The sequence below is a fragment of the Chamaea fasciata genome, unplaced genomic scaffold, assembly GCF_029207755.1.
Source record: "Chamaea fasciata isolate MVZ Bird 193981 ecotype frontalis unplaced genomic scaffold, bChaFas1.0.hap1 SCAF_13, whole genome shotgun sequence".
NCBI lineage: Eukaryota > Metazoa > Chordata > Aves > Passeriformes > Sylviidae > Chamaea > Chamaea fasciata.
In genome coordinates, this window is record NW_027094098.1 from 6,644,268 (window position 1) to 6,672,129 (window position 27,862).

The 27,862-nt window shown below is 57.5% G+C and overlaps 2 protein-coding genes across 3 annotated transcripts in view; both read right to left on the reverse strand.

The window, feature by feature from the left end:
- Nucleotides 1–248: 248 nt before the first annotated feature.
- GRM2 (glutamate metabotropic receptor 2) lies at nucleotides 249–10,217 on the reverse strand. Of its 2 annotated transcripts, none has more exons than XM_066195358.1 (6): nucleotides 10,176–10,217; nucleotides 6,678–7,298; nucleotides 4,096–4,933; nucleotides 2,395–3,458; nucleotides 1,338–1,416; nucleotides 249–866 (listed from the first exon to the last, which is right to left on the reverse strand). In XM_066195358.1, exons 2-6 carry the CDS (start codon nucleotides 7,134–7,136, stop codon nucleotides 793–795), a joined length of 2,514 nt encoding a protein of 837 aa, XP_066051455.1. In that variant the 5' UTR covers nucleotides 7,137–7,298; nucleotides 10,176–10,217; the 3' UTR covers nucleotides 249–792. The 2 variants fall into 2 exon arrangements, with proteins under 2 accessions (XP_066051455.1, XP_066051454.1); XM_066195357.1 differs by having other exon boundaries at nucleotides 1,338–1,512.
- A 2,394-nt stretch (nucleotides 10,218–12,611) lies between these two features.
- TEX264 (testis expressed 264, ER-phagy receptor) overlaps nucleotides 12,612–27,862 on the reverse strand; it is a 39,654-nt gene continuing 24,403 nt past the window's right edge. The window contains exons 5-6 of the mRNA XM_066195370.1: nucleotides 20,157–20,328; nucleotides 12,612–13,449 (exon numbers count right to left, since the gene is read on the reverse strand). Coding sequence (XP_066051467.1) covers nucleotides 13,136–13,449; nucleotides 20,157–20,328 — 486 coding nt within the window. The 3' untranslated portion in view covers nucleotides 12,612–13,135. The remainder of the gene's footprint in view (nucleotides 13,450–20,156; nucleotides 20,329–27,862) is intronic.

A 27,862-nucleotide genomic window follows, 5' to 3' on the forward strand; every position in this document is an offset into this window, starting at 1 on the left:
AAGCGATGGGGGGGCCTGGGCTCAGTGGCTCTCCTGAGGCCAAAGCCAGGAGGAAAACATGGAAATGTAAAGCACTAGGGAAAGGGTGATGTGGTCCGAGGCTTGGCACGGGATGACAGGAGAGGCATCCTGGTGGGAAGGTGGGATGGGCGCTGGTGTGAGAGCAGTGTGTGGCACCACAGCGAGGGAGTGGGAGGTGCAGCGTGGATTGGTGCAGGTGAAGAGCAGGAGGTGGGACGTGGCTTGGCGAGAGGGAGTCGAGTTGTGCGCTGGGGCTGGGGGCAAGGGGCAGGGGATGTGGCCCGGGGCTCAGTGCAGGTAGGTCTGCACCAGGGCTCAGTGCAAGCAGTAAGGAGAGGGTATTTGTGCCACAGCTCAGTGCGAGGTCTGTGTGATGTGCACTACAGCTCAGTGCAAGGGATGGGGGTACATTCACCATGGCTCAGTGCAGGGGGGTGTTGGTGCACAATGGCTCAGTGCAGGTGACACAGAGGGACAGGTGCCATGGCTCAGTGCAGGGCTGGGGATGTGCGCCATGGCTCAGCTCAGGGAGTGGGGATGTTCACCATGGCTCAGTGCAGGATGTGGAGGACAGGGTACATGTAACGTGGCTCAGTGCAAGGGAAGGGTGACACGTACCGTGACCCAAGTGGGATGTGTAGCTCGTGCTGGGGCAGGGACTGAGCCTCCCGGCTGCATCTGGCACCTCAGTGGGCCATGCTGCGGGCACTGCTCTCCCTGGGGAAGCAGTGGGGGTGCTGTGTGGCAGCACCACAGCCTGGCCCCCATCCTTCACAAGGATGACGTCGTGGAATCCACCACCTCACGGCCATTGCACACTGTGGGTACGTATGGCGAGGCTGAGCCTGGACAAGAAGGCAGCAGTTAGGGTTGGGTTGGGGTCTGGCAGAAGCACCCCCCAGCATCCCATGGCAGTGGTACCCAGGGGGCTGGGGAGGAGGGTGCCCAGGATGGCCGTGTCCCCCCCAGGGGCCCAGGGTGGTCATATTCCCCTAGCTAAAGTGGAGAGTGCCTTGGGTAGTGACAGGCACCTGGGGGCAGCTGAATCCCCTGTGTTGGGGTGAAGAGTGGCCCTGTCCCCTCAGAGCAATGACAGCCCCCCAACAGCAGTATCCCTCTGGCAGCTGTGCTGTCCTGGGAGATGAGGAACTGGGACAGAGGACAGGGAAGAGCCACTGGGGACAGTACATCCTCCATTCCCCCCTGCTTCCCACTTTGCCCTACCTCACACCCCACCTTTCTTCAGGAAACACACACACCCCCCACCAGGAAAGGGGTGCTGTCCCCCAGCTTTTCCCCAGCCCCAGTGTGCTCACCATGGGACTGGCTGGAGCTGGCTGCTGCCACGCTGAACCGAGCGGTGCCCACGCGGTGACTGGCGACGTTCTTCTGCGGCTGGAAGAGGATGATGTGGAGCTTGGGGGTGAAGAGGCAGCCGAGGACCACGGTGCCACTGAGGCTCACCGAGATGCACATGGTGGTGGTCTGGACCTGGAGACAGGGGTGGGCATCAGGTGCTCCACCCGTCAGCCCTCTGCCCCAAGCAGGGCAGGATGAAGCCCATATTGTGGCACTGGCCAGCCCTGCTGGGCACAGGCTGCACCCTGCAGGGACATCCCACCCCACACCACATCCCTCTGTCAGGGTGGTCCTGCAGGAGACCCATGGGCACTGCCCTGATGAGGACAAATTGCCCCTGCAAAGCAGGTACGCCCTGAGCAGCAACCCCAGCCCTGCCAACATGCTCCTTTGTGGCACTGCCTGGGGCCAGAGCCTGCACTCCCCCACCCCAGTACCCACTCTGGGCGTTCAGGTCCTCTCTGGAAGTCCCTGACTGCAGCTGCCCCCACCAGCTCCTCAAGACCCATCAAAAATGTTCTTGGTTGTCCGTGCCAGGGGTCTTGAGGTGCTGCAGGATGCACCCTGTGCTACCCAGTTCCTGGCACTGCTCAGCAGTCCAGGGACCAGGCTGGCCCTGGGGCTGGCATTCATGCCCTGGGGTGTGGTGTCTGGATGAGGCAGGAGCTGTCTCATGCTTTTGTGTCACCAGGCTGAAGGATGACTATCATTCTTCCATGGTCTGACTATGGGGGATCTCTGGAGGTCTCAGGGCCATTTCCCATCCTCATAGCAAAGGAGGGAGGGGGACAGTCCTTTCTCCAGGACTCATTGTCCCATCAGCCACAGCCCTGCAGGACCCCTCACCTGGTCCTGAATTACCCAGTGCAGAGGTGACCATCACCAGGTGTGTGGATGAAGACCCTTCCCCAGGCTCACACAGCTTGTAATCATGGACCCTGCATGGCCCAAATCTCCAGGACCACTTAGATCAAGCCCTGTTCAGAAGAGCCCCCTCACAGCTCTGGCTCTTACACGGTAGTCGCTGGAGGTCACGTAGAAGATGGGCAGGAAGGCCAGCCAGATGATGCAGGTCGTGTACATGGTGAACCCAATGAACTTGGCCTCATTGAAGTTTTCGGGGCATTTCCGTGTCTTGAAGGCGTAGACCGTGCAGAGGACAATCAAGAGGACATTATAGGTGAGCGAAATGAGCATGTTGGAGTCACGGTTGTTGCACTTGAGGGTGACAATGTACCTCTTGTCAGGCTCAGTTTCCTTGCCTGTGCCAGGGGTCTCCACCAGCAGCCAGATGATGACGATGATCAGCTGGCAAGAGATGAGGGCCATGCAGATGACCACCTGTGATGTTGGGCTTATGAAGCGGGGGCGCTGGACCCCCTCCTTCACCCCACTGAAGATCCTGGCGATGCGATTCGTCTTGGTCAAGAGGGCCGAGTAGCAGACGGCGAAGGACGTGCCCAGCCCCAGGCGCCGGAGCGTGCACACCCCCGTGGAGGGCTTTGCAATGAAGATGAAGGTCATGCTGTAGCACATGAGGACCCCAGTCAGCAGAATGTAGCACAGCTCTCGTCCAGAGGCCTTCACGATGGGAGTGTCATTGTTCTTCACGAAGACTCCGATAACGAAGAGGGTGGAGAGAAAACCCAGGCAAGAGATAGTGACGGGACCAATGGCCCAGACATCTTTCCAGCGGATGTACTCTTGGGGCAGCTCATAGCAGCCATTCAGGGTCTCGTTGGGCCAGTAACCAAGGCCACAGTCCATGCAGGTGAACTCATCCAGCAGGTACTCGTAGGGCTGGCAGGGGATGCAGATCCAGCAGCAAATGTCTCCGGGCTGCATGCTCTTGATCTCATTCTTCTTGCAGGGGTCGCTGCACTGGGACATGGGAATGGAGGTCTCAGCCCAGGGGATGAGGCTGGTGTCGAGGATGAGCCCCTCTGCCCAGTAGCCCACTTTCTGGTACCGGTACCGCCCATCCACGTAGTGGTAGTTGAAGATGTTGTAGCGCCCGATCCCATCGCCGTAGCGGTCAAACCGAACAACGCTCTCCGTGTCCGCTGGCCTGAAAGGAGCTGCAGGAAGGAGAAGGGGCTCATTCAAAGGGTCACATCCCACCATGGCCACAGGTAAATGACCAACCTGTTTCCTGCCTTCTCTCCCATCCTTGCTGCCTATGCACATGTTAGGAGCAGAAAAGCAAACATGGAGAACTACTTGCCCACGTGCCAGAGAGCCTGTCAGCCCCAGCCACCTCTGCAGGGCCAGAGGGGGTTTGTGCAGCCTCCATGGCTCTCAGTGACTCCTGGTAGCCAAGACACCCTCAGCCCAAGTCACAGAGGATATGCTTCTAATTCACCCCAAACAACATGGGTCCCTGATCAAGGATATCCCTCCAGTTTAATCCCTGAAATGTGAATTAATCATGATGCTTGCAAGGACCCATGTTCTTGTGGGGCTGGTCCCACCCAGCTGTAGCAGGATGGAGTTGGTGGCCAGCTTCTACACAGGTTTCCTCTGAGGACAGAAGGCCTGGATTGCCTCCCAAGGATGATGCTGGGCTATTGGCACCTCAGGACAGCCACAGGCCTGGGCATGGGCAGGTTGGAGGAATTGGTGGGTTTTGGGTCAAATTTGGGCCTCCTTCTTTCCTATCCTCCACCCATCCCCTTCCAGTTTGGCAGCCAAACCCCATCTCCCTTTTGGACTCACCATCAAAGTTAACATTGAGTATAAAGTCCTTGTAAAACCTCTTGCCATTGACAGGCTTCATGGCATCACAAAGCTTGGTGGAGTTGGGGCACAATGTCCGGTGCATGTTGTGAAGAGAGTGAGCCATGGCATAGACTGCATTGACCACGAACGTGATCTTGGACTCGGGCTCAAACTTGCCTGTCTTGAGGGAGTACCGGCTGCAGTCCTGCGTGTGGAAGCTGCACCTAAACTTCTGCTCCCAAAACTCCCGAAACCAGGGATTTCGGCTGTTATTGTAGGGGTGGAGGTTACGGAAGTAGGAAGCAAACTCCTTAATGGGGTAGGCTGCCAGTTCGATGGTGATGGCTCCCTCCGCCACTGCTTCGCTCCCGGCCACCACGCTCTCCAGGGCTCCCCACCCGTCACTGGCTACCCACATGAAGGACACATTGGCTCTCTGGGCAGCTGCCAGCAGCTCACGGGCATCTTCACTTCGGGTGAACAGTATGACCACTCTGGCATTGGGTTTCTGCAGCAGAGCCCGGACCACTCCATCGTAAGTCTTCTTGTTCATGGAGCGCCCCACCTTCTCCGAGGTGGCGATGCAGATGTTGCGCATGCGGGCCTCTTGCTCAAAGGCCTCGATCCCCGTCTCCCCGTAGTCGCCCTCCGAGGCCACAGTGGAGACGTAGGTCCAGTTGAAGAAGCGGAGGATCTCTGCCATGGCTTTGGCTTGGTAGAAGTCTGGCGGGACAGTGCGGGCAAAGTAGTCATAGCGGGACTTGTCACTGAGCTTGGCACTGGTGGAGGCATAACTGATCTGTGGGATCTGGAAGAGCCGCAGCAGGTTGGCCACCTGCATGGAGGAGGAGAGGTGAGTGCCTGAAGAGGTGGTCAGCAAGGAACATTCCTATGGGGAAACCCCTGCCCAACACCCAGTGTTGCACAATGCTCCCAAGCAGAACCATTAGGCTGATGAGCAACCCATCCCAACCCAGAGCATCCTGATCAGTGGAGGGATGGGAGAGGAATGGATGGCACATTCACAGAGTGCCTGAACCATAAGACATGCTAATTTCTTTTTTCCTTCTTTTATTTTTTTTCTTTTTTTTCAGTATTTCAAGCACTGCCCCCTGAAATTTGGGGCTGGGGAGGGGACAAAAGCAGAAAGTCTGCCAGAGATGACCTGTGGGAGATGCTTGACAGCAAGGAGAAAGCCAGGATGCCTGGCAGCCCTACAGCACAGGGGAAAGGATTCTAGGGGCTGGGAGCAGGGGCAGAGTCCCCCCACCAAGCTGGGGGATGCTGCAGAGCTGGGTCAGGGGACCAACGCCTGCACATCCAGCATTGGGAGCTCAGCTGGATGGGCACCTTCCAGCCATTCAGCAGAATCCCTTGTTAGCTTCAAAGGGGAAAAAAGCCCCACTAATGAGGCTGTTAAAACCCAGGCTCTGGGGACAGCAAGGGGGCCTCAGGTGGGCTGGCAGGGCTGCCAAGCCTGCCCACATCTCACTGCTCCCCAGGCAGGAGACATGGCTTAATTAGCGTGGACAAACGATCTTGACTACAAATTCCCCTAATGGCAAGAATGTCCCCAAGCATCACTGGATGTCGCTGCCTGTCCTCACCATGGAGCTGCCAGTCTGCCGTGTCCCCTCAGTGCCCCCTGAGCTCCCCAGCTGGCCCATATTCTGCCCCTGCAGACACCTGCCCGGGGTTGGGGCACGGGGACATTCTGCATTCTCAGCAAGGGAAGGGACAAGTGCCCAGGTGGGCTGGGATGCTGCCTCCATCATGCAGTCCCAGCTCCTTCTACCCCGTAGCCAGGGGATGCAGGGACCCCAGGGACCAGGACACATGGTCTGACACAGGCTGGGGACTCACTAAATCTCAGCAAGCATGTAGCCCACCGGCCACCCCTGTGACTCCGTTGGTCCTGCTGACTGTCTACATCCTCAGAGGATGCTCTTCTCCCTGCTGAAACCAGACTCTGGGTCCACAGAGCTGTGGTTTGGGGACTGAGATGCACCCCACCCAGGGTCACAGCCAAGTCTGAAATTTGAGGTGCCTGCTCCTGTGGGATCACTGGGGACATGGGGGCACTTGTCCTCTGAGCTCACCCTGCCTTAGCCAGGCAGCCTTATGGCTGAGCCCCATGGCTGAGCCCCTCAGAGGTGCATGTCCCTTGCAGCACCTCACAGGCTGTGGTTTGGGGGGACAAAGGGGACACTGTCCCCTCACACTGGTCTGCTCTGCCTGGCACAGTCCAGACATGAGCTGGGCTGAGGGAGCTGCCCTTGCCACCTTGACCCCAGGAGAGGCTTGGCTCCTACAGCTTATGGAGTGTTGAGGGATCCTTGCAGCCCCCAAGGGAATCCTGGGTACATCACCCACAATCACAGAGAGATGGCTCGCTCAGGTGCCTGCCTGGCATTCCCTCCCCACTGGAGAAAGGGGCAGAGCATCACCATGAGGGATGAGTGAACTTCCCTGTGCCACATTGGCAGTGGCATCACTGCACTGCTGCCAAAGTTTTATCCCCCTCCCCCACTTCAGCCAAATCCCTGGCCCCATCCAAGCCCTTCTTGCCTGGGAGGTACCTGGATGGAAACATCACTGTAGGAGCCCCCGATGACGCCGGTGATGGCAGTGGGAACATCATCATGGACGGCGTAGGAGCCATCAGGGCAAATGTGCTCGGAACCGTCCACCCTGGTAAGGGAGGCACGGACGAAGTCAAGGGACTGCTCTAGGGCATAGGTGTCCTTGGAACAGGTGTCGAGGATGTGAGCACCCAGCTTCACCCCTGGCAGGATGCTCCCGTCCTTGTTGATCTCGTCCAGGGCGAAGAGCATGGCCTCCAGGCGCTGGATGCCCCGGTGCTCGTTGATCTTGCCGCAGTCTTCACTCCCCACTCCTTTCTCATGGACGGGGAAGAGGCCCCCAATCACCAGGTCCCCATCCATGCTGATCTCCTTCTTGCCAGCCATGCCGTGCCCAGCAGCCAGACAGGTGGCCAGGTGCATCAGCCCCAGCCAGGTGGCCAAGGGGACCGCCATGGGGTGTGCTGGTGCTGGCCAGGGGACCCACACCACCCCGTGTCACCCGCTGCCACCTGTCAAGGCGAGGACAGGCAGTCCCCAGGCATTGGGTGGTGGGGGGTGGCACGGCGTGGTGTCGGTGGGAGAGAGGTTGTGCCACCCCGGCAGAGCCCTCGGCACCTGGAAAAGCAAAGGGAAAAGCCGCTGGATCTGCGGGATGCAAGGCACACCAGGGACAGGGGCAGTCAGTGCTGCACAGGAAAGCAGGGGAATGAGCTTGCCTGTGCTCCCCACACGGGGTGCCCTTAGGAAGAAGTCCCCTGCAGAAAAGCAAGGTGGGCAGGTGCAATATCTCCCACAGTGACCCAGAACTCCTAGGACACGCACAAGTGACACAGATCCCTGGGAACAAGGAGAGGCACAAGAACCAGTCTCCCCACAGCACTCCCAGGGACACACTGGCATAGGGGTGGGCACAGAGCTGGGCTGGCCCCTCTGGCAGCATCGGGCAGAACGGCCTGCATGGGTACAGCTTGACAGCCCTAAAATATCATGGAGGAGGAAAGAGCCAGGGATGTCACCTGGCATAGGGCGGCTGGGCTGGGCAGATAGAGCCAAGGCCGGCTCCAAGCAGAGCCCCCAACCCAGGCAGCAGCATCAGGGGTGCTGACAGATCCCAGCCTCCAGCTGAGAGCACTGCCAAAAACAGCCAGCCATGAGCCCACCATGCCCACAGCACCCAGTGCCCACAGTATTTTAATCTCCATCCCATAGCCATGGAGCCCACCCACCCTGCTGCTGCCCCCAGGGCTGTCCGTGGCATCGGAGCTGGAGCAGGGACTCGCCACTGGCTTCACCCTCACGCAGCAAATGCGCAGGGTTCTGGCAGTCGCGGTGCTTCAGAGTCTGTTCTCTCACCACCGCCCCTTCCTTCCCTGTATACTAAATTCAGAGATTTCAGTAAAAGTAAGAGCCAGGTTTGCTGACTCCCTCTGCAGAAAGCACGGAGGCGCGGGGGAATCAAAGGCTTTTGCAGCAGGCAGGCCTTGTTTTGGCAGAAGATGCAGTCCCCTCCGAGATTGGTTGTCTTTTCCCAAATCACGGGAGAGATTTGTTTCCCATTTGAAGCTGACTGCTGAAATCCCATGGGGCTGGCATTTCAGGGGCCACAGGAGAAGGAGACCCCTTGGCAGTCCAGAAGCTTCAGGCTGCTTAGGAACGGGAAGCTGCTGATGCTGTGGCAGGACCACAGCCTCTTCCACAGTCCCACAGTGCTTGTGGGGGCACAGAGGGTGGGAGGGGGATGCCAGAGAGTGCTGCCCCCTCTGCAGTTCCCTGCAGCCTGTACTGAGGCTACTCTCCCCGAGCAGGAGGAGGGGACCCCTTGATGCCCCCATGCTGCTCCCAGACAGGTGATGACTGTGCTGGAGGAGCCCTCCAGCAAGCAGCCAGAGCTGCAAGTCCAGGGGGATGACCAGGGGGATGCAGGCAGCAGTGTGCCACAGAGTGTAATGGCGTGGGGTTGGGTGACACATGCAGACCTCCTCCTCTTCCTCCATGCCCCTAAGTGCCTGTTCTCAGGTGCTGCCTGCTGCTGCTGAGTCCCCATCTGTCTCAGGACATCTCCTACCTGACCCCCCAATGTGAAGGACATCAGAGATGAGAGAAGGAAGGGTCCCTGCCTTATTTCAGGAATAAATGCTTCTAAGGGACCCGGGGTTTCCTCAAGCAGGAAAGAGGCCACAGGCACATGGATTATTGATGGAGCCCATCAGCAGCAGGCTGAGCCTGGCACAGGGGTCCGGGGGCACTGGGAACCCGGGTCCCTGTGGTCCAGGTCTTTTGGGGCAGCTGACAGGACCCACCAGATGAAAGGCACCTTCAGGCCATGCTCCTCTGAAGGGCAAACCATCACCCACCCAGCAGTGAGCGAAGACGGACAGTGAGCAGGGTTGCTGCCATTCCTGCAGCTGCTCTGCCCGACTGGTTTAGTGTCGGGGGGATGACAGCCCGCGGGGAACCTCTGAAGAACATGTGGGGAAATGAAGCAGCGGGTAGGGCAGAGCCAAGTCCAAGCCGATGGCCACGGTACGGCGGGAAGCTCCTGCCAGCTGCGGGCAGCCTTTCCTCCCGGACGCATCGCGAGTGGGGTGGGTGAGAAGGAGCCGTGAGTCCTCAGTGCCCGGAGCGCTTCCCACCCCCTGCCAGAAGCCCTGATCCCTCCGGCACCATCATCCCTGGGGTGTGTGACACCTGGGGCGTGTGCGAGAGAGGCAGTGCTGTGGGGGCGCAGGGACAGTGCCACCTCCGGCGGAGGTCCCAGAGGTCCCACGGCCACCTAGCTCTGTCAGGAGCCCCCAGCTCTCCCCTGCACACGGGCTGCCAGCCCCGGTGCCGCGCGGGGCCGAGGCGACTCCCCGGGGCGCTCCCCCGGCGCCCCCGCGGCCACCCCATATCCCGTCCCGAACGCGCTCCGGGATCCCGCTGCCCCGCCACACTCACAGCCCCCTCAAGCCCCGGCTCTCCCCGGCCCAGACAGACGGACGGGAGACCCGGGGGAACAGCAGGGGCGGGGACCTGTCCCCGCCGGGCCGGGCGGTGACCCCGCTTCTCTGCCCCGGTGACGGCGAGCAGCCCCGGCCGGGGACTGCGGCGGCGGGTCCCGCTGAGTGCCCACTGCGGGGCTCGGGGCTGCCAGATCACCGGGGGGACGAGAACCCCCCAGGCCGTTCTCCCGGTGCCCCGCGTCTTGCGCCGGGAAAGTGGGAGCGGCGGGAGCAGCCCCGGTGCCACCCTGACGGCGCGCATCCCCGGCCCCTCCTGTGCCGGTGCCCGTGCCCATATTCTGCTCTCGTCCCGCAGCTCCGGGAGCCCCGGCAGCGGGCACGGGTCTCCCAGCCCCGTCGTGGTGCAGCCCCGACGGCTGCGGGGGATCGCCGGTCTCCGTGCCGCTCCAGCGCCGGCACCGGGGCTCTGGAGACGGCGGCGCGCCGCCGGGGCACGGCGCGAACCGAGGTCACGGCGATGGGAGCGCCGGGGTGGGACCGCAGCCCTTACCTGGGCCCGGCGGACTGTGCCGGGAGCCGGTGCCGGTGCCGGTGCCGCGGCTCTCTCGGAGCTGCGGCTGCCACCGCCTCCCGCCGCCGCCTCTGACACTCCGCCAGCCCCAGCAGAGCGGAGCCGCTCCGCCCCCCGCCCGGCCCGGCCCGGCCCCGGCCTCCGCCCCGGTCCGGCCCCGGTCCGGCCCGGCCCGGTGAGCAGCAGCACCCTCGGGGCCGCCCCGACTGCCCCCAATTCGGTCCGGCATCGGCTGAGCCAGGGGCTGGGGTACAGCCGGGAGCAGATGGCCAGGTCCAGGCAGGACACGGGCAGGGAAGGCAGGAACGGGCAGGACATGGACAGAGAAGGTAGGACACAGACAAGACACAGCCAAGTCCAGGCAAGGGATGGCCAGACTGAGCCAGAGCACTGGCAGGATGCAAGCCGGACATGGCCAGAGACGGCAGGACACATCCAGATCCAGGCAGAGCATGGGGAAGACATGGCTAGATGCAAGCAAGGAATGGTCAGATGCAGGTTGGGCAGAGGCAAGACACAGCCAGAGTAGGCAGGACATGCTCTGCACCCTGGCAGACCTGGCAGGGCACAGCTCAGCACCTGTTCCCCTAGCCCCAGAGCCCCCAGCCCATTCCCAGCCCAGTGAGAGGGGTCCCAGCCCCAGATCAAGATCCACAGCCACAAACTGGTGCCCCAGGGTTTGTTCCCCCCTTGCCTAGCCTGCCTCCCACTCCCCCAAGTCCTTGGGAGTTCAGGCAGCCAGCATTACCCCACTGCTCACCTGCATTGCATGCAGCCCCAGCACTCCCCACAGCCCAAGCACCAAGCTGGGGAAGGCTTTGGACCATACAAAAATGGAGGCACCGGCAGGGTTGTGTTCCAGATCTCCACCAATTGCCCAAACTCTTCTTAGAGCCATTCAGCTGCCCAGGAACCTGTGGCGACCCTGCTCCATCATTCAGAGACAAGAATGGGACAGGGAATGACACAGGGGACAAGGGCATTTCTGGGGCACTGTCCCGAGTAACCACCTCACCACCGTGTGACTCAGTTTCCTCCCTGCCAGCTGCTGCACTTGCAGGCTGCAGGTTAAGGGCACTGCAGTGATTCAGACGCACTCTGCTGGACTCCCTTCCCCCCACAATCCTGGTTTGGGGAGGGATAACTCAGAATGCCCATGGCAGGGTCCCCCCTGGAGTCCCACAGTAGCAGGACCCAAGACCCCACTGGCCCCTCTCCTTTCAAGACTGTTGGCACAGACAGTGGGACACTGGGGAGAGGAGGGTGCCTGGGCTGGGGGACCTCGCCACTGCGGGCCGGGATGGACAGAGCTGAGGAGGACTGGAGATGAGCTGTGCCAAGGGATGCTGGCATTGCCATGGTCCTGCTTCCCCCCAGCAGAGGGGTCCTGGCTGCAGCCTCACCCACACCTCAGCACTGGCTGCATCGTCCCGGCTGCGACTCCAGTGCTGTTGATGGCAAAGCCCCCCGGCACCCAACTTCAGTGGGGTTTGGGCACAAACACCATTAGTATCCACTGCCTGGCTCCAACCCCCTGGGAACCTCAGCCAAGCATACATATTTCAGGGGGCTTGGCAGTTTTGTAATAACCAGCAACAAAGATAAACACCGGGAAGAGCAATATTTTTCCATGTGGGCTGGAGGAGTTTAATATTTTATCACTCAGAGCACAAAATATTTATGAACAATCTCATGTCAATCACTGGCTGAGGACTAATCATGACCTTTCCAAGCCAGAGAGGACACATTCCTACCATGGAGAGACACTCAGACCTCCTCTGCCCCTGGCACCCCCACCCCATGTGCCAATTTTGGGCTGGCATGTTCGACCACCAGGAAACAATCCCTGGGCTGCTGGAGGCACCAAGAGCACTCAGCAGCAGCTCTGGCACCTGGCATTGCCCCATGGCACCATGACCATCATGTCCAGGCTGCTCCCTTGTCCCAAGCTGAAAGACAGGGAACTGGGACCAGCATAGGCAGCCCTCCCTGCCAGCATTCCACAGCAGCCAGACAGACAGACGGGATGTCAGGAAGGCACAGTGCAGGCAGTCTTGTGTCCCCTGTCACAGGAGAAGGCCCGGCAGCAGCTTTATACCTGGCTTTATACTAGTCTTACTTCACAGGTTTCCAGGAGGAGTGGGAATGCCACCTCCCTCCAGCTTGGCCCAGCTCAGCTGGGATCCTTCCTTCCCCACTTCCCCTGCAGGTTGCACAAGCTGGGGACAGACCCCGAGCCCTGCTGGGTTGCCCAGGCAGGGAGAAAGTCTGAGCAGCAGGGATGCAAAGCCCCTGGGCAGCTCTTTGGCTCAGTCGAGGCCCTTGGGGGCAGCTCCCATCCACAGCCCACTCACCACCCTGGGGCAGGATGGCACAATTGGCCAAAGGACAAGTCAGCAACGCACCAGCCACCAGTGAGGAAAAGCATCCACTTTATTACAGACCCCAAAGCGCCCGTGGCAGTGCCAGGAGGACCACATTTACACAGTATGTTTCCATTGTTCAGCAAGGGGAAGAGAAGAGGGGAACAAACCCAACTGACCCAACTCACGACTCTTTGGTGCTAGAAAACATGGTGGTGCGGCAGAGAGAAGCTGTGGGTGAGAGGGGCACCAGCAGAGATGAGGGGGGACATCTCTGACACCCACCACCATCCCCCAGACACCTACAAGGAATCTGCAGCGTGCCTGGACACACACAAATGGCAAAAGCATTTCGCTGTCCCCCCAGCCTGCATCTAATCCTGTGCCACCAAGCACCACAGAAATCCCCTCCCAGCACCCCCAAAAACGGTCAAACACCCTTTCTGCAAAGAGGGAGAGCAGGTCCTGGGGGGAATCAGCGACCAAAATCTCTTGGCTGGAGAGGAAGGAGGTGGGAAAGGCAACTGGTTCCCAGTAACTCAGACCCCAGTGGGAGGTGAGGCAGTCAGGTCTCCTTTACTCCTCTCCTCTCTCAGCAGCGATGGGCTCCTTGGTCCACTTGTCTGTGCCCTCCTGGCTGCCCGTGTAGGCTGCCTCAGGCAGCAGGCCCGGGGCTCCCTCCCCGTCCCCGGCAACCTCCAGGTCCAGCTCCTCGAAAGAGGAGCCGCTGGCTCCTGACTCGCTGTAGCTGTGCTCGCTGCGGTTGTCTGCCTCCTCCCGGCCACGGCTGGTGGGGAAGGGCAGCAGGATGGAGGTGGCCACCGAGGTGTCTCTGCTGTCAGTTGTGGCCTCCATGCTGATGGAGCTCGTCTCACTCATGGTGTCGACCCCTGGGATGAAGAGAGAATGGGAAAGAGTGAAGGCTGTGGGAAGGAGGCAGTGGGGATAGGGTGCCACAGCCTTCGAAGCCACCAGAAGCCTCTGAGATATCCGGCCACAGTGGAGACCAGCCCCTACCTCTTGTCACCTTCTATGCCTTTGAGGTGTGACCAGGACAAGAATGGGCTGAGCTCAATCTGCTCCATGAAATCAGGAACCCCCAAGTCAGCACAACCACCCATCAGCTTCCAGCCATACTCTGACCTCCTGGCCACACCCTGGCCCAGAGCTGCTTCTCATGCACACACCAAGGACCTGCCAAGCCCTTCCTTAGAGAGAATGCATGCCTGTCTCTGGCATGGCAGCAGGAATGAGACAAAGAGCAGGAAGGACACTGTGCTGCGAGGGTGATGTGGAGCTGCAAGCATTGTTTAAGCACTCAAGGGGATGATGGCACAAGTGCAAATCCTCAGATGTTCTGCTGTCAGAAGAAGGTATGTACATCCTGCCTCATGCCAGGGCATCCTGGTGCCTTCAGCACTTGACAGTCTGCTCTCACTGCCTCCAGAGGATAGGGGGAGCCTTCCCAGCTCACTCTGTGCTTCTCCACATGACCTGGCTGCCAGCCACATCCCATCTCATGACCAGGCCCCCAGGGGCTGCCCCTGCCTGCCCAGGTGGACCCCTTGGCCCACCTCCCCCTCCCCAGATCCGTGCCTCATTAGCTTGATCGACAAAACAATTAAGGAGTCGACAAGGAGAGGAACGTGTCAGATTGAGACCAGCAGTCCGGTGCTGTTGCCAGAGCAACCAGCCAGGAGAAAACCCCCTCCTGTTAAACATTAATCATTGATAATTATGACATCAGAGATCCACATAGTTAATTATGACATCACAGATGCACATTGTTAATTACAATACATCAGCAAACTCTGGGCAGGCTCTTCCACCAGTGGATCTCAGCTCCATTTCCCTGTCTGGCTTGTATCAGTGGGAAGTGAGTGCCAGGCTCTGGCATTTCCCAGCACCTCCATCCGTGCTGAGGATCATGCCCCAAACCAGGAGGAGCCCCACAAAGCAGCAGCACCCATGGAGGACTGAGGCTTGCCACCAACAGGACTGGGAAGTGGCAAATGGGAGCCTCTCTGCAGTCATCACCATCCTAAGTGGGAGAGGAGAGCCCTCTTCTCCACATTGTCTCCTGCTCCATCCTCAGCTGCTGGCATGGGGCTGCCTTGGGCTTCCACAGGCATTTCCAGCCTCCTACAGCTCCTGCAGCCAGGGTGCCCAAGGCTGGGCTACTTGCTCTCCTCCAGCTGCGTGGCAGCCACTGATCTCCTGAAGGAGACTCACCAAGGAGGGAACTTTCCTTCCAAACATCCTTAAATCCTTTTTCTGTGCTGTTTTTCTTCTCGGCCTGGGCAGCTGCCAGCAGAACTGCTTGTAAATGGCAGTCCTCTGCCTCCTGAGCAGCATCATCCCACGGTCCTGCCGGCTGAGTGACGGCTGTTCCGAGAGGACTGAGCAGTGGTAGCAGGATGAGGGGTACCAGAAAAGATCCACAGACACAGTGCACCCACTGCTTCAGCCCACCTGGATGGCATACTGGCTTCATCCTGGAAAGGAACCTGAGCCTCCACCCTCAAACCCTGGCAACTCTTTTGGCAGCTGGCACAAACCGAACCTTTGGGCCCTCCCCAGGCAATACCAGGTGACCCCTCCCACGGAAAGGAGGAAAGAACCACTGCCCACTAACACTGCCTTTGCTGCAGCATCAGGGAGCACCTCGACATGGAAACTACATTTACTCTAAGTTAAAAAGGATGTTCTGCACGCTGCAGCGAGGTGCTCGCTGAAGGGGACAGCGGCCGCTGAGTGGGTGCAGAAAGGTGGGAGATGCTGTCCCACCTGACAGGACCTCGGCAGGGCAGTGGGTCAGCAAGGAGCCTCTGGGAAGATCAAGAGCTGCGGCGGATGAAGGGGAGTGTGCAGACCCTGAGCCTTGAAGATAAATTCGGTCTTTAGTGGTTATCTTCTGAAAAGAATAATCTGATTTGGTCAAATTGGTGGCCTAAGTTAATATGGACACGTTCTCACCATGGCTTCATGACAGCTCATGCCACGTGTGGTCATCTTGCGTCCCTCTAAGACCTGAGGGGACAGGCATGACACCAACCCCCCAGGCAGTGTCCTTCCTGCTCAGCACCTCTCTCCTGGCACCCCAGGGAACGTTTTGGCTCAGAAGCTGACATGTGACCCCATGACATAAAGCAAAGAAGATCCTGAGGAGAGGAGCAGCCACTCAGGAAGAAGAAGACGGCAATGAAGCTGACCTACACACTGCTCCAAGCCACCACCATGGGAAAGCACTGCTGTCCTCACTCTCATAGCCACCTTCCTCTCCCTTGCTCCAAGGGCGACAATAAATCGAGTCCTGTTTCCATTCAGCCAGGCACTTTGTCACTGCTCTGTCACTTCTGATCATGTTCGAGCAGCCTCAGCTGGTAAATTTGCCCATTTCAGCAGCCTCGCTCTCCTCCACACAGGAAAAGGCTGGCTCTGGCATGGCCACTCAGCCTGGCCAGGATAAATGTCTGGGGTGGGCAGGGCAACAGAGCTGCTGCTGCCAGGGACCATGTGGGGTCAGCTCTGACAGGAGAATGTGGCAGGAACACCCAGCTGCCCTAACAGGGAGGCCAGGAAGGCAGTGCAAGCGGCTCTGAGAGGGCCACCAAAGCCCTCTGGGAGGACAAGCAGGGATTCAGGTCATTCAGGTCTCATCTCACAGGCACAGACTTCCAGCAGCTGTTACATCCACTTCTCCATCTTTCACCACACACCATGTTTGGTCCTCCCATGAACCACTTCCCATTCCACCTTCCCAAGGCTGGTCCTTACACCAGGAACCAGTCCACCACCCTGATCCAGCTTGGCTTTTCCCTCTGGTACACTGTGAGGTAGCAGCCATCCCATTGAAACTCACCCTTAACCTTGCTCCCTCAAGGACAGCATAGCCATCCCACTGCACTCTCACTCAGTAGGAACACGGAACCCAGGAGTTTTCATTTGGGAAACAGAGGCACAGCCTGGGGTGAATAGGGTGTCAGGATAGGGTGTTGAGGAGTCCCCCAAAAGCCAGGGCTACCTAGGAAGAAGGGATATCAAGCAGCCAACTTCAAGAGACCAGCCAGGGATGGGTGCAATGGGAACCAATCACCCCACACTGCCATTGTGCCTGGTGGGGAGTTGGCTCCCCAGACAGTTCAGCTCTGTACCGTACCAGGTACTGGCATTCCCAAATCCAGAATGAGGGCCGGCTCTCCTCCTGCATCACCCCTGTGCCACACTGATGCCTGAGCAGTGCTCCACTCCTGGTGCTCCTGGGCACCCCCTTCCCCTCATTCCATCAAATATTCATCACCTCTAAATACAGTGTGCTGTCAGGGGGCACAGCTCCTCCGTGATTGCTGAAGCTCACACACAAGCACCAGGAGAGGGGCTGGGGCCCTTCCAGGATGTAGAGGCAGGCAGGAACAGGCAGGGCTCTTTGAAGGGTGGAAGCAAGCAGGGATAAGGCAGAACACACCAGGAAAGTTGCTCCTCTGTGGCACTGAAGCTCAACGTGCGATGCCATCGGCTGTCCCTGAATGCTGTGGGACATACTCTGCTCCAGGAAAATGAGCTCCTGAGATTCTGGGCAGAGCCACATGCTCGGGAGCCATCTGTGTTCATGCCATCAAGCCCGTGTGGAGGGGCTGCTCTTGTTTGCTTTCACCTTCCATGCGCGGCAGCGGGGTCACACTGCAGAGCGCGCAGCTGGGAAGGAGCCGGGAGGGAGGACCCGCTGAGCGCCGCGCTCATGCCAACGCCCCAGAAAACAATTAAGTGCAAAACAACTAATCGTGATTGACACTGGCCCCCTGCAGACCCATCAGCCGCCTTCCTAAAATACTTCCTGTCTTTCCTACGACCCTGACAATGGCGAAGAAGGGGTGGAAGTGCTGCAGGGGCAGCCACAGCCCCCGGCCTCTTCCTTGTGTGTTGAGTGTGTCCGTCCTCAGCAGAGCTGCCAGCACCCTGCTCCGTGCAGGGCAGCAGCAGAAAGCAGAGACCCCGGACCATGTCCCACAGCCTTTGTGGCCGCTGGCTTTGCTCACAGCCGCAGGCACCCAGCACCTCACAGGGTGAGCTCAGGAGCAAGGACAGCACATGACAGCCTAAATGCAGAGATGTGATCCAAGGTCAGGAGGCTCGAGAAAACAACTTTTCTTACACTTTCAAGTCGCCTGATACTGTCTGGCACCAGCCACAATGACAGGTGAGGAGAAATGGCAACACCTTCCACTTGGAACTTCTCAAGTCTTTAATTCAAAGAAAGCATAATCCAGCTGCTGGTGGGGAGTTTCATGAGCTGTGACCAACCAGTGGTGTGTTCACACAGAGTGTAACTCATCATAATGTCCACTCTGAAACTGCGCTCAATGCTCTTATCTCAGTATTTTGGGAAGGGGAAAGAGGGGGCTTCTTCTGCTGCCGCATCAGGACAGGCAGCCCAAAACTGTGCACAGAGCATCCTCAGCTGCCTTTGGAAGAAGAAATGGGGCTCAGCACCTTCCCAGGTTCCACTCATCCATTGAGGCAACTGGGTATCAAAGCCCTACACCTGGATTTGTGCATCTCAGGCACAGCCAGAGGAGCTGACAGCCACTATCAGGGACCACCACCTGCCCCCACTGTCCCAGGAGCACTGTCTGAGCCTCCAGCAGCAGGGCAGGACCACTTGAAACATCCACTCAAAGCTGAGATGGATCAAGAAATAACCCACATACAAGCAACTTGGCTTGAGTGGAGATTATGCTGACAGACAGAGGGGACATTGCTATGCCCACCCTCCAGTTGGCAGAGGAAAAGCTTAAAAACTGTCACAGACATCCTGAGATCTGCTGGGTCCTCAAGATCCCATGTCCACCATGCCTGTTGAAGGGGCTCTGACTAACTGGAACTTGCTTTAGAGGGACTGCCCAGGGAAGAAGGATAAAAAGGATGGGAAAAGAGGTTTCTCTTTCTCCAGCTCAGAGGTGGTTGCACAGATCCCAGCACATAAAATCGTCAGGAAGGGAGGACCAGTCTCATTCATAAGGAGTAATCTCAGCCAGAGCAAGGATGTGACACCCCATCAGATGTGGTTCTGCCACTGTGCCCAGCAGTGACAATCACAGTGCAACATCCAAACCCAGCTCTTTAGTCTCGCAGGCAGGGCCAACCTCACAGTTATTTTAATTTTAAGTTGGTTTTGTGCAGACTCAGCAGATGGCACTGCATCAGACTGCACTGACAAAAGCTCATCTATGTGCCTGGAAAGGGAGGCATGGTGGAGGAGCTGGCCCAGAGCTGCTGCTGGGGAACCTGGCCCAGAGTGAGAAAGTCCAATGTCATTTGCCTTCTAAAACTGGGAAGACTAGCTCTTCTTCCAGCAGGGCAGGGGACTCCCCCACTGTGGGCATGCTGGCAGTGGCATCCCAGGGAAAGCACCCAGACAGCCAGGGCACAGGGCAGTGGCTGTGGGATTGTGCACCCCCTGAGCACGGCAGAAGGAAGTGGGGTGCAGCAGGGAGAAGGGGTGCATGCAGCGATGAAGGCACCACCCTCAAGCTGCTTCTGCTCCCATGGATCCTGCCATCCCTCTTGAAAACCAAGGGGTGACCACAGGACGACGTCAGAGCGAGTGGGCTTTGGGACACCTCTGGCCAAGCCGGGTTGGTGCCCCCAGCAGCCGCCCCAACACAAGGCAGAGAAAGAGGAGAAGAGCCAAGTGAGCACCGTGCAAACACAGGACCTGGAAGTGCTGGGAAACAGCTCCAATTAGACTCCTCATTGCAGTGCTAAATGGACAGAACTCCCAGAAAGCAATTCCCAGGCTTGCTTTTATGCGATTAAGAATTAAAGCGACCCAAACCTGAAGATGTGTTAAAAGCAAATGACCCAACTGCCCGGGAGGCGAGCACAGCCCTCATGGTTTTTTCATGCCCATTACACAAGCGTGGGCAACCCGTGGGGCAGGGGGAGGAGGTTGCCCCTGCCAGCAGCTGGCTCGGATGTGCTGTCCAGTGCCTGGGAATGCTTGGATATCCAGCTCCTACATCTCACAGGCACGGGAGCATGTGGGCTGCTGAAGGCAACTAGCATTTTGGGTTACTATAGCACTGCTGTTCTGCGCCTACAGCCATTGTGGTCCCTTCCTGTATGAATACATCCAGGCTCCAACAAATCCTGCTGAGCAGATGCTCTCAGGCAACTCCACCACCAGCTACAGCAACCTGGTATTTAAGCTCTTTGCAATCCCAGTATGTAACAGATGAAGATGAGATCAAGGAAGATGTATATGACAAAGAGAAAAACAAGCCCAGCTGCAACTAAAAGCTGTGAGATCCAGCTCTGCACTGACAACAGTGGGTCAGTGGCTTAACCCAAAACTGCAAGGAAGGGTTCCTGGGTGCTCCCTGAGGCATGGCGTGACATCTCAGGGGATGTCATCTCAGCTCCTTGGGGATCAGCCCAGGGTGAGGCAAAGGGGTGTGCTGAGACTTGGTGGTTGGGTACCAGGTGGGCACAGGTCAGTCCCTCTCTGCTCAGGCAGCAGGACTGGGGATACCAGGACCCCACCTCTGTGACGGCTGATGCCGATGGAAGCTGGAGTCTGTGCACAAGCCACAGATACCTGTGATGTCTGTCTGGGCATCCTCAGCCACAGCTGCAGCAGACCTGCTCTTCCTCTCCAGTTCTTTCATTTCAGGCACATAGAAGTCTCCTTGGCGGGCAAGGGGACACACAAAGTAGATGCGGTCCTGCTTGTAGATCTCGATCCGGGGGTGCGCACACAGCTTCCTCTCCTGGAAGACAAAAAGTAGCCATGGGCAGGGATGTGCCCTCAGCCCCCCACGCCCCCAGTAGCCCCCCACCAGACTGACCTGTCAGCCTGGCATGTTCAGACTGGTCCTCTTTGCCCACAGGCACGGAGGCCTAGTGCATAGCTGAGGGTGCCATCCCAAAACCCCAGCGCTGCTTCCCCTGCCACACCAGCCCCATGTACCAGGGCAGGCAGATTTGGCCCTGAAGCTAAGCAGCCAGCTGGGGTCTAGGAGGAGATGCAGATGACCCCCAGCTCAGCCTTGGTTTTGATGTGCTTATTTTGGGCTGGAGCGAGGGGTTTGGGGGAGCCAGGCAGCTGCTTCACACAGCCCTGCCAGATCTCCGGCTCCTCCCAGCAGCACAACCCCACAAACAGCACAGCCCCATGAGCAGGCGTAGCACTTCTCTGCTAATTAATATAATCCAGAGCCGACAGCTCAAGCAGCTCCTTTCAGAATGGCAAGGGCAGGGGGAGTGGGAGATGGCATTTCAGACAAGGCCCTCTCCTCCTTTCCTCACCCCACCTCCCCCTGGCAGTGCTCTTCCAAGACCTCAGACCCCCAGCCTGTCAGGGACCCAGGACAGGGGCACATCCCCCGGGCAATGCAGCCCATGCTGAGCTGGGGCTGTGGGGACTCTTGGGGTGCCGAGGCCAGGCCGAGGAGCAGCTGGACCCCTCTTGCCACCCCCTCCTCACCCGCCCGCCCGCCAGCTGCTCGCTGGCAGAGGGGGCGGCTGATTACAAGCCGGGTGAGAAAGGAGAGTGTCTCTTAGTGGGTTTTCTTTTTCTTTCTTTCCCCTTTTTCAAATCACTGACAGCTTTTATTTAACCCTGCAACCACCTTGATTATCATCCTCCTCCTCCTCCTCCTCCTCCTCCTCCCTGCCCCAGATATTCTCTTCCTCCCTCTTGCCCTGATTAGCCTCTTCTTCCCTGACCCAGTGATTTTCCTCCCTGCCTCAACTATTCTCCTCTGTCATGGCCTGCTGGTGTGGCTTGTTTGCACATCCTCCAGCAGGGTCCCCATCCCTCTGGGGCTCTCTGTAGCCAGAGCTGGTCTCACACCGAGAATGAACTCCACGGACACATCAATCATGACCTTACAAAAGCCTGACTCCCTTCAGCCCTGAGGATGGACCAATGTGATTTAAGAATCATTTATTTCCCAGACTAATGCTGCCACCAGGCAGGATCCAGAACAGACAAAAGCCAACACTGACCCTCTCCCTGGTGCTGGCAGTTGGACCACCTGGAGAGCCACCTCTGTGCTGCCAGGATGCTGCGCAAGAAATACAGGCAGAAATCCCACATAAGCAGCTTTTGGGTCCATTTTCCTGGGAAAGCCTGCAGGATCTGGCAATGCAGAGGCCCGGTTAACCCAGAAACACCACAGTGGCTGAAACATGACCCCAGCAGAAGCTTCACCTATCCCATCCCAATGCCCCCCAGCCTCAATTTCAGCAGTCCCTCCTCCAGCCCTGGAGGAATCACATTTCCTATCCCAGTGCTGCAGGGACACACAGGGACGCAGGCTGGCCTCCATGCGCTTGGAGTTTGGAGTTCCCACTCACGGGCAGGTGAAACACTGAGGCCTGCAGATCAAAACGGTATTAAATAAAAACAAGCTGGGTTGTTTTTAGCAGCAGAGCAGAGGCGGCTCATATCACTCCTGCTTTTTCAGCAACAACGCAGACAAGAGCCCTCCCCGCTGCTCTGCCCCTTGCTCTACCAACCACAAGCCCATCCGCCAACCTCCAGCTCAGCTCGTTATTTTAGGTTACTGCAACACACACCAGAGATGGGTATCTCCAGGATTTGCGGGGTTTTTTGAATAAATCCAGCTGGCCCTCCACCACTTCATGCAGACAAAGACAACTCAAAGGATCTTAGAGCAAAGAGACCTTCATTAATTTCATGTGAGGTCTCCAACCAGTCTAAATCCTCAGGGCTCCAGTCTGGCCTTCAAAACATCCCAAACTGTCTTTCCAAAGCCCCTCCTAAGGTTCCAAAAGAGTGGATCTGGGGCATACCCTCTCCCTACCATCCACTCTAGGCTGCTACAACTTCCAATTACACAGACATAGAAGTGGCACCCCCAAAACACAAACAACACCCCCTCTGCCCATACAAAATGTGGGAATCTAGGCTTTTGAAGGAATAAAAATGCACACCTGAATGAAAAGCAGCAGTAGCTCTTGAGCCAAATGCCACTTCACACTCAAGACTGTCCTATAAGAGAGACAAGGATGTTCCACCCTGACAGGAGCAGCTCTGTGTCCCTGAAGCCAGAAGAGCCCAGGTGTCCAGCAGCCAAAGCCCATGGCTGGGGACCAGGTTGCTGAGATCACACTGAAGTGGCTGAACACTCACTGTCAATACCCATGCCTGCCTCATTAAGGACAGCTGCAACACTTGATTTCTTCCCAATTCATCCGGGGTTTTTCCCATAATGGAATGGAGGGGAACCAGAGCCTGGGGGTGCTAATTTATGTCGGTACAAATTAAGCTGGAAGCCAGGCTAGTGAGCTGGCCTCTGCTTCTATGCTTCTTCCCAGAGAAACCCAGCCTCTGGCAGGGCTGCTGCAGAGTTCAGCACTGGCACGTGGGCTCAGGTAAGAAGACAATGTCCCCAAGAAGGAGCAGGGAGGTTGCAGCTGGGAATGCTGTCCTGTCCAGCCTGGGACAAAGGGATGAGGCTGCATAAAGACTTGAGAAATGGGCAGAGGCAATGAGGTGGGGAGTCATGACAACAGAAATGGATAAAGGGATCTTCTAAGGGGGGTGGGAGATCAGCCTTGTGATCATACCAAAGGAGATTAGGAAGCAGGCAGAGGCCAGGCAAGAATAGTGCAGCAAAGTGCAAAAAGAGGCTGGTGACACAGTGAGCTCGGGATTATTCCTGTGGAGAGAAACACTGCAATGAAAAGAAACACCCCAGAGAGACCAGAGAGCAGAGTCCAAAGGCAAAGGTGTGGGAAGAGAGCGAATTAGCAAAGGCTCAACAATATGGCAAAACAACAGAAAGACTCAACAGGCAGCGTTGCGCTGCCACTGAGGAGGGAGCCCCTGGCTGGCTGTGCCACCAAGCCAACAGATGGAGCAGCAAGGGGAACGTGGAGTTTGCAAGGCCAGCCCTCCAGTCAAATCCAATGCAGTCTCACACGGGTGGAGGAGCTCAGCAAGAGGTGAACAGTGGGACACTGTCAGTGTCAGGCTGCTGGCTGTGACAACAGGACCAGTAAGTGGGGCAGGGAAGGGGACTTGTCCCTTTGCAAGGTCGTGCAGTACCACCTCCCTCCTCAGCCTCTGCCAGGAGCTCTCCCTTCCTATGGCCAGCAAAGACAGAGGCAGCAGCGCAGCATTCAGGGCTGATTTCTATCCAGGACCCTCCTCTGGGCACCTGAAACAGGGGGATTCATTGCATACAATCCATACAGCCCATCTACACACATAAATGCATCCAGAGTCCACAAGATCAGTTCTGACAGAACAGCAGCTCCAGCATACTCCTGCCACGTCAGACCCACTGCTTCCTGTGAAGCCAACTCCTTCTCAGCCCATCTGAGGAACGTGGTGGGGTGCTTCTCACCACCTTCTTGGGAGCAAGGCGTTATGTAAGGGAAGACTCTTGCACTCCTCTTTCCCAGATGGAACAGCACCTTGCCCAATCTTTAACCTCGGGTTCCATATCACCTACCACCACATACTGACTGTAGGATTTTCTCCAGGTCACTCTCATCCTGCTAGGAATGGAGCATCCCCTAGCCTCAGAAAGGACAACACGATTCTGCAGTGACCAGCATTTTGGGAGACTTTCCCCAGCAGCAGGAGGTGCCAGCTATTCGTCAGCACAAATCTTCCTCCCGCTACTTGTCCCTAAGGTCACAATGTCTGCCCATGATATGGCTTGGACACAGCCTCCCAGGAGGAAGATGCCCCCACTTTCCTGGGTGAGTACAAGAGTAGTCCCAGGACTACAGAGGACATGACAAGGTGTCCAAGACACAACCTGCAGTCATTAAAATCCCAGTGGAATTGTGCAAAGGGGGAAGGAGGTGGCAGGGTGCTCGTGTCACACCATGGCTCTCAGCGCCTGCTGGGAAGCAGAAGATGAGCTGGGGCACTGCAGGGACTGTCTTTGTCACTCTGTCAGGTTCATCTGCTCAGGAATTCAAATGTCACCAACTGGATCTGCTTCATCTCCCACTGCTGCAAGAATTCATCTTGCAGATGAAGAGACCACAAAGGAGCCTTGTGGATGCTCTCTGGATTCTCACCATGCACAGGCATGCTGGCAATCAGGCTACAGCTGAACCCAGAACACTTCTAGTGTTTCCAGGAAGGCTGCTGTCCTCAACCCGCTTCACCCCACAAGCTCCCTGTCACCCTTGACTCCTTACTGTGACCTCCTGGAATGGCTTACAAGGTGATGGTTAAGTCACACCAGCCCACTGGGTGCCTATTTCAGGACTGATGCTGTAGGAGCCGTTGTGGAGAGGTTTTTCATGCCACCAAGCTTCCTGCTGGAGCAGAGCTGGAGGCTGAGCTGTTCCTGCTGCCCAGCAGTTCCTGGCTCCACTGTAGAGATGTCCACTTCATGCTCCAGCCACCTGCATGCCATAGGAACATAGCCATTGCTTGTGCCTGTCACCCATCCCTGCCAGAGCACCTTCTCCCTGCACCATGTGAAAAATGCGCCTGTTAAACCCCAGCCAGGACTGGAAAAACCATGGGGAGCAAGCAACTGGTCACCCAGCAGATGCAAACCCTCTTCTCCCTTAGGGGAACCAGGCAGCCCTGAGTTGCCCTCCTGGTCATCAGCCAGGGATGAATCCTCCAGAGATCTGCCACTGGGCACTGCTGAAAAGCTGGGACAAACTGGAGCCAGGCCAGAGCCTTTTGCGCAAAGCCGACAGTGCAGGGTCCAGCCTAAGCATCGACTGCTCCCTGCACAGTGCCAATCAAGAGATCAACTGCCCAGAAGGGCCAATGGACATGTGGCCCAAGTCTGGCCAGGAGGGCCCAGACTCAAGGAGAAGCTGTGGGTTATTAACAGAGATTGTCTCAACATCAGTTTGGCACAGTGTGCCTGGAACTGCTGCTCACTCTTGCTCTTATTGTGACAGGATGTGCTGCTGCCAATTGCAGGGAAGCAGAAGGGCACATGGTGCTGGTTCCATCCACATCCTGCTGTGACACTGGAGCAACACCAGCCACATGAGGAGTTTTTCCATAGCTGGGGTCAGTCCCCTCCATTTATTATGCTGCCACACCTGAAGAAGGAATAGATGGAGGCTGCGAACACACAGGGGGTTTGTGACCATCGTTGGGGATTACTGCCTGTTGGGGGGGCTCACCAGCATCCCCCTAGCCAGCCAGGGCACCACCACAGCCTCACTGCCACGAGCCTCCCCCTGCCTCTTCTGCTGCCACTGGGGGCCACTGGGGTTGTTCTGGGGAGTGCCAGCAAGTCAGCTGGCACCTGGGAGAGCGTGGGGAGACCCTCGGGTGACCCACCAACCCAGTCCTCGTATGCCAGCAACTCCTACCTGCCCAGACAACACAACTCCCTCACACCTTCCTTCCAGCTGGAGGCATCCATTCTCTCCATCTCTCAGTGATGGGGTCGGATGCTTCAGTCCCAGGGATTTTAAAGGAACAACAAAACTGTGTGGAGCTGAACAGCCCTAAATCAGTTGCTAAAATTAAAAGCTGAAACTGAGCCACCAGCTAGAACTGGGGGGAGTGTGCTGTGTGCCACATCCTCCTCGCTTCCTCACACACTCCATGCTCGGTGTGTCATCCCTACTTATCTTAGAACACGGGTGCTAGGTAGTCCTGAGAGGCTTTGCAATTCATTTGCACAGCACCCAGAGCCCTTTGGCGTTCTCTCAGTTTAGGTGGGAGACAGACTCCTTGCTGGGCCACCCCTCTGTCCCAGGCCCAGACTAGGAATGCCCCTCTTTCCATTCCTCTTTGCTCTGACAGCAGCTTGAGGCTAGACACCGCTTCAAGTCACCCACCTGAGCTGATGAAAGCAAAAAAATAGAGGCACCCCTTCCTCCCGGGGCCAAGCCTCTCCTGGGCTGCACTACAGATGGTGTGGACAGCAGCCTGAGGGGGATGTTTCCCCTCAGTTCTGCTCTTGTAAGACCCCACCTGGAATATTGCCTCCAGCTCTGGGGTCCCCAGCATGAGACAGTCACAGACATGCCAGGGCAGGTCCAGAGGAGGCCACAGAAACAGTCCAAGAGCTAGAACAACTCTGCTCTGGAGACAGGCTGAGAGACTTGTGGCTGTTCAGCCTGGAGAGGAGAAGCCTTTGAGGAGCTCCAAAGTGTGCTTGTAAGAGATGGAGATTTTTCACCAGGGCCTGTGGTGACAGGGCAAGGGGCAGTGGTTTTAAAGCAAAACCTAGCAGGTTAGACCGGACATAAATTGCCTTGTACCGAAGGTTGTTAGGCAGTGGAACAGGTCGCCCTGAGAAGCTGTGGATGTCCTATCCCTGGACATAGCCAGGTGTTCAAGGCCAGGCTGGATGGGGCTTTAAGCAACCTGCTCTAGTGAAAGATGTCCCTGCCCATAGCAAGGGGCTGGACTATCCAGTCCAAATGTCCCTTTGGACATTTAAATGTCCCTTCCAAACCTAACCTTGATTCTAGTCCTCTCTGCTGAGCCACACCTAACAATGGGAGACAGGGATGAAGCCGGGGTGCCCAGGGCTGTTCAATGAGGGGCACAGGTCAGCCAGAGGCCGGGGAAGAGCCATTGGCCCGAGACAGCTGGACGGAAGGGAAGACAAATTGCTGGAGGGAGAGGCATGCAGACATGCTTTACACCAGTAATACCTCAAGCATCAAGGAAACCCCAACATCTCAGCTTGCAGCTCCAGCAGTGTGCACATGGAATCGGGCAGGCCCTGCCTCCCAGGCCGACGGCACCCGGAGCCAGCTCCAGCACACAGCACAGCCGCCAGCACCAGGCTGCCAAGGGCTGGGGAACAGCTGCTGCTTCCCAGCCTGGAGAAACTCACATTTCAGAGGTGGTGAGACTGCTCCCGTGCACGTGCACTTTACTTTCAAATCCTCTGGGCTGTGAGGTGTTTCAGAAACAGAAGGTGATATTATTGCAATCAATAAAAGGCCGTTTCCATCAGCCAGCAGGAAAAGCGAGTGGCACCACCAGCACTACAGCAGTGGAAAACAAAGTCTCACCAAAGGATAACAAATCCTCCAGGTACCAGAATACAGAGCCTGGCAATTAGCACCTCCCACGCCACCAGCATCCTTGCCTGCCCTCAGCACACTTCCCCCTTCCCACGGCAGGCCCCCGTCCTGCCTGCAACCAGGACACACCACTCTCCTGATGTGGCAGTGCCACGGCTCCAGGACAGGCAGGAGAAAACCAGCCCCCGAGATCCTCTCTGCAGCAGTGAGAGGGAGTGGGAGTGTGTTTGGACCATGGGAGCCGTGAAACACCGGGTTTGGTAGCTTGGGAGAGTTTTTCATTTTCAC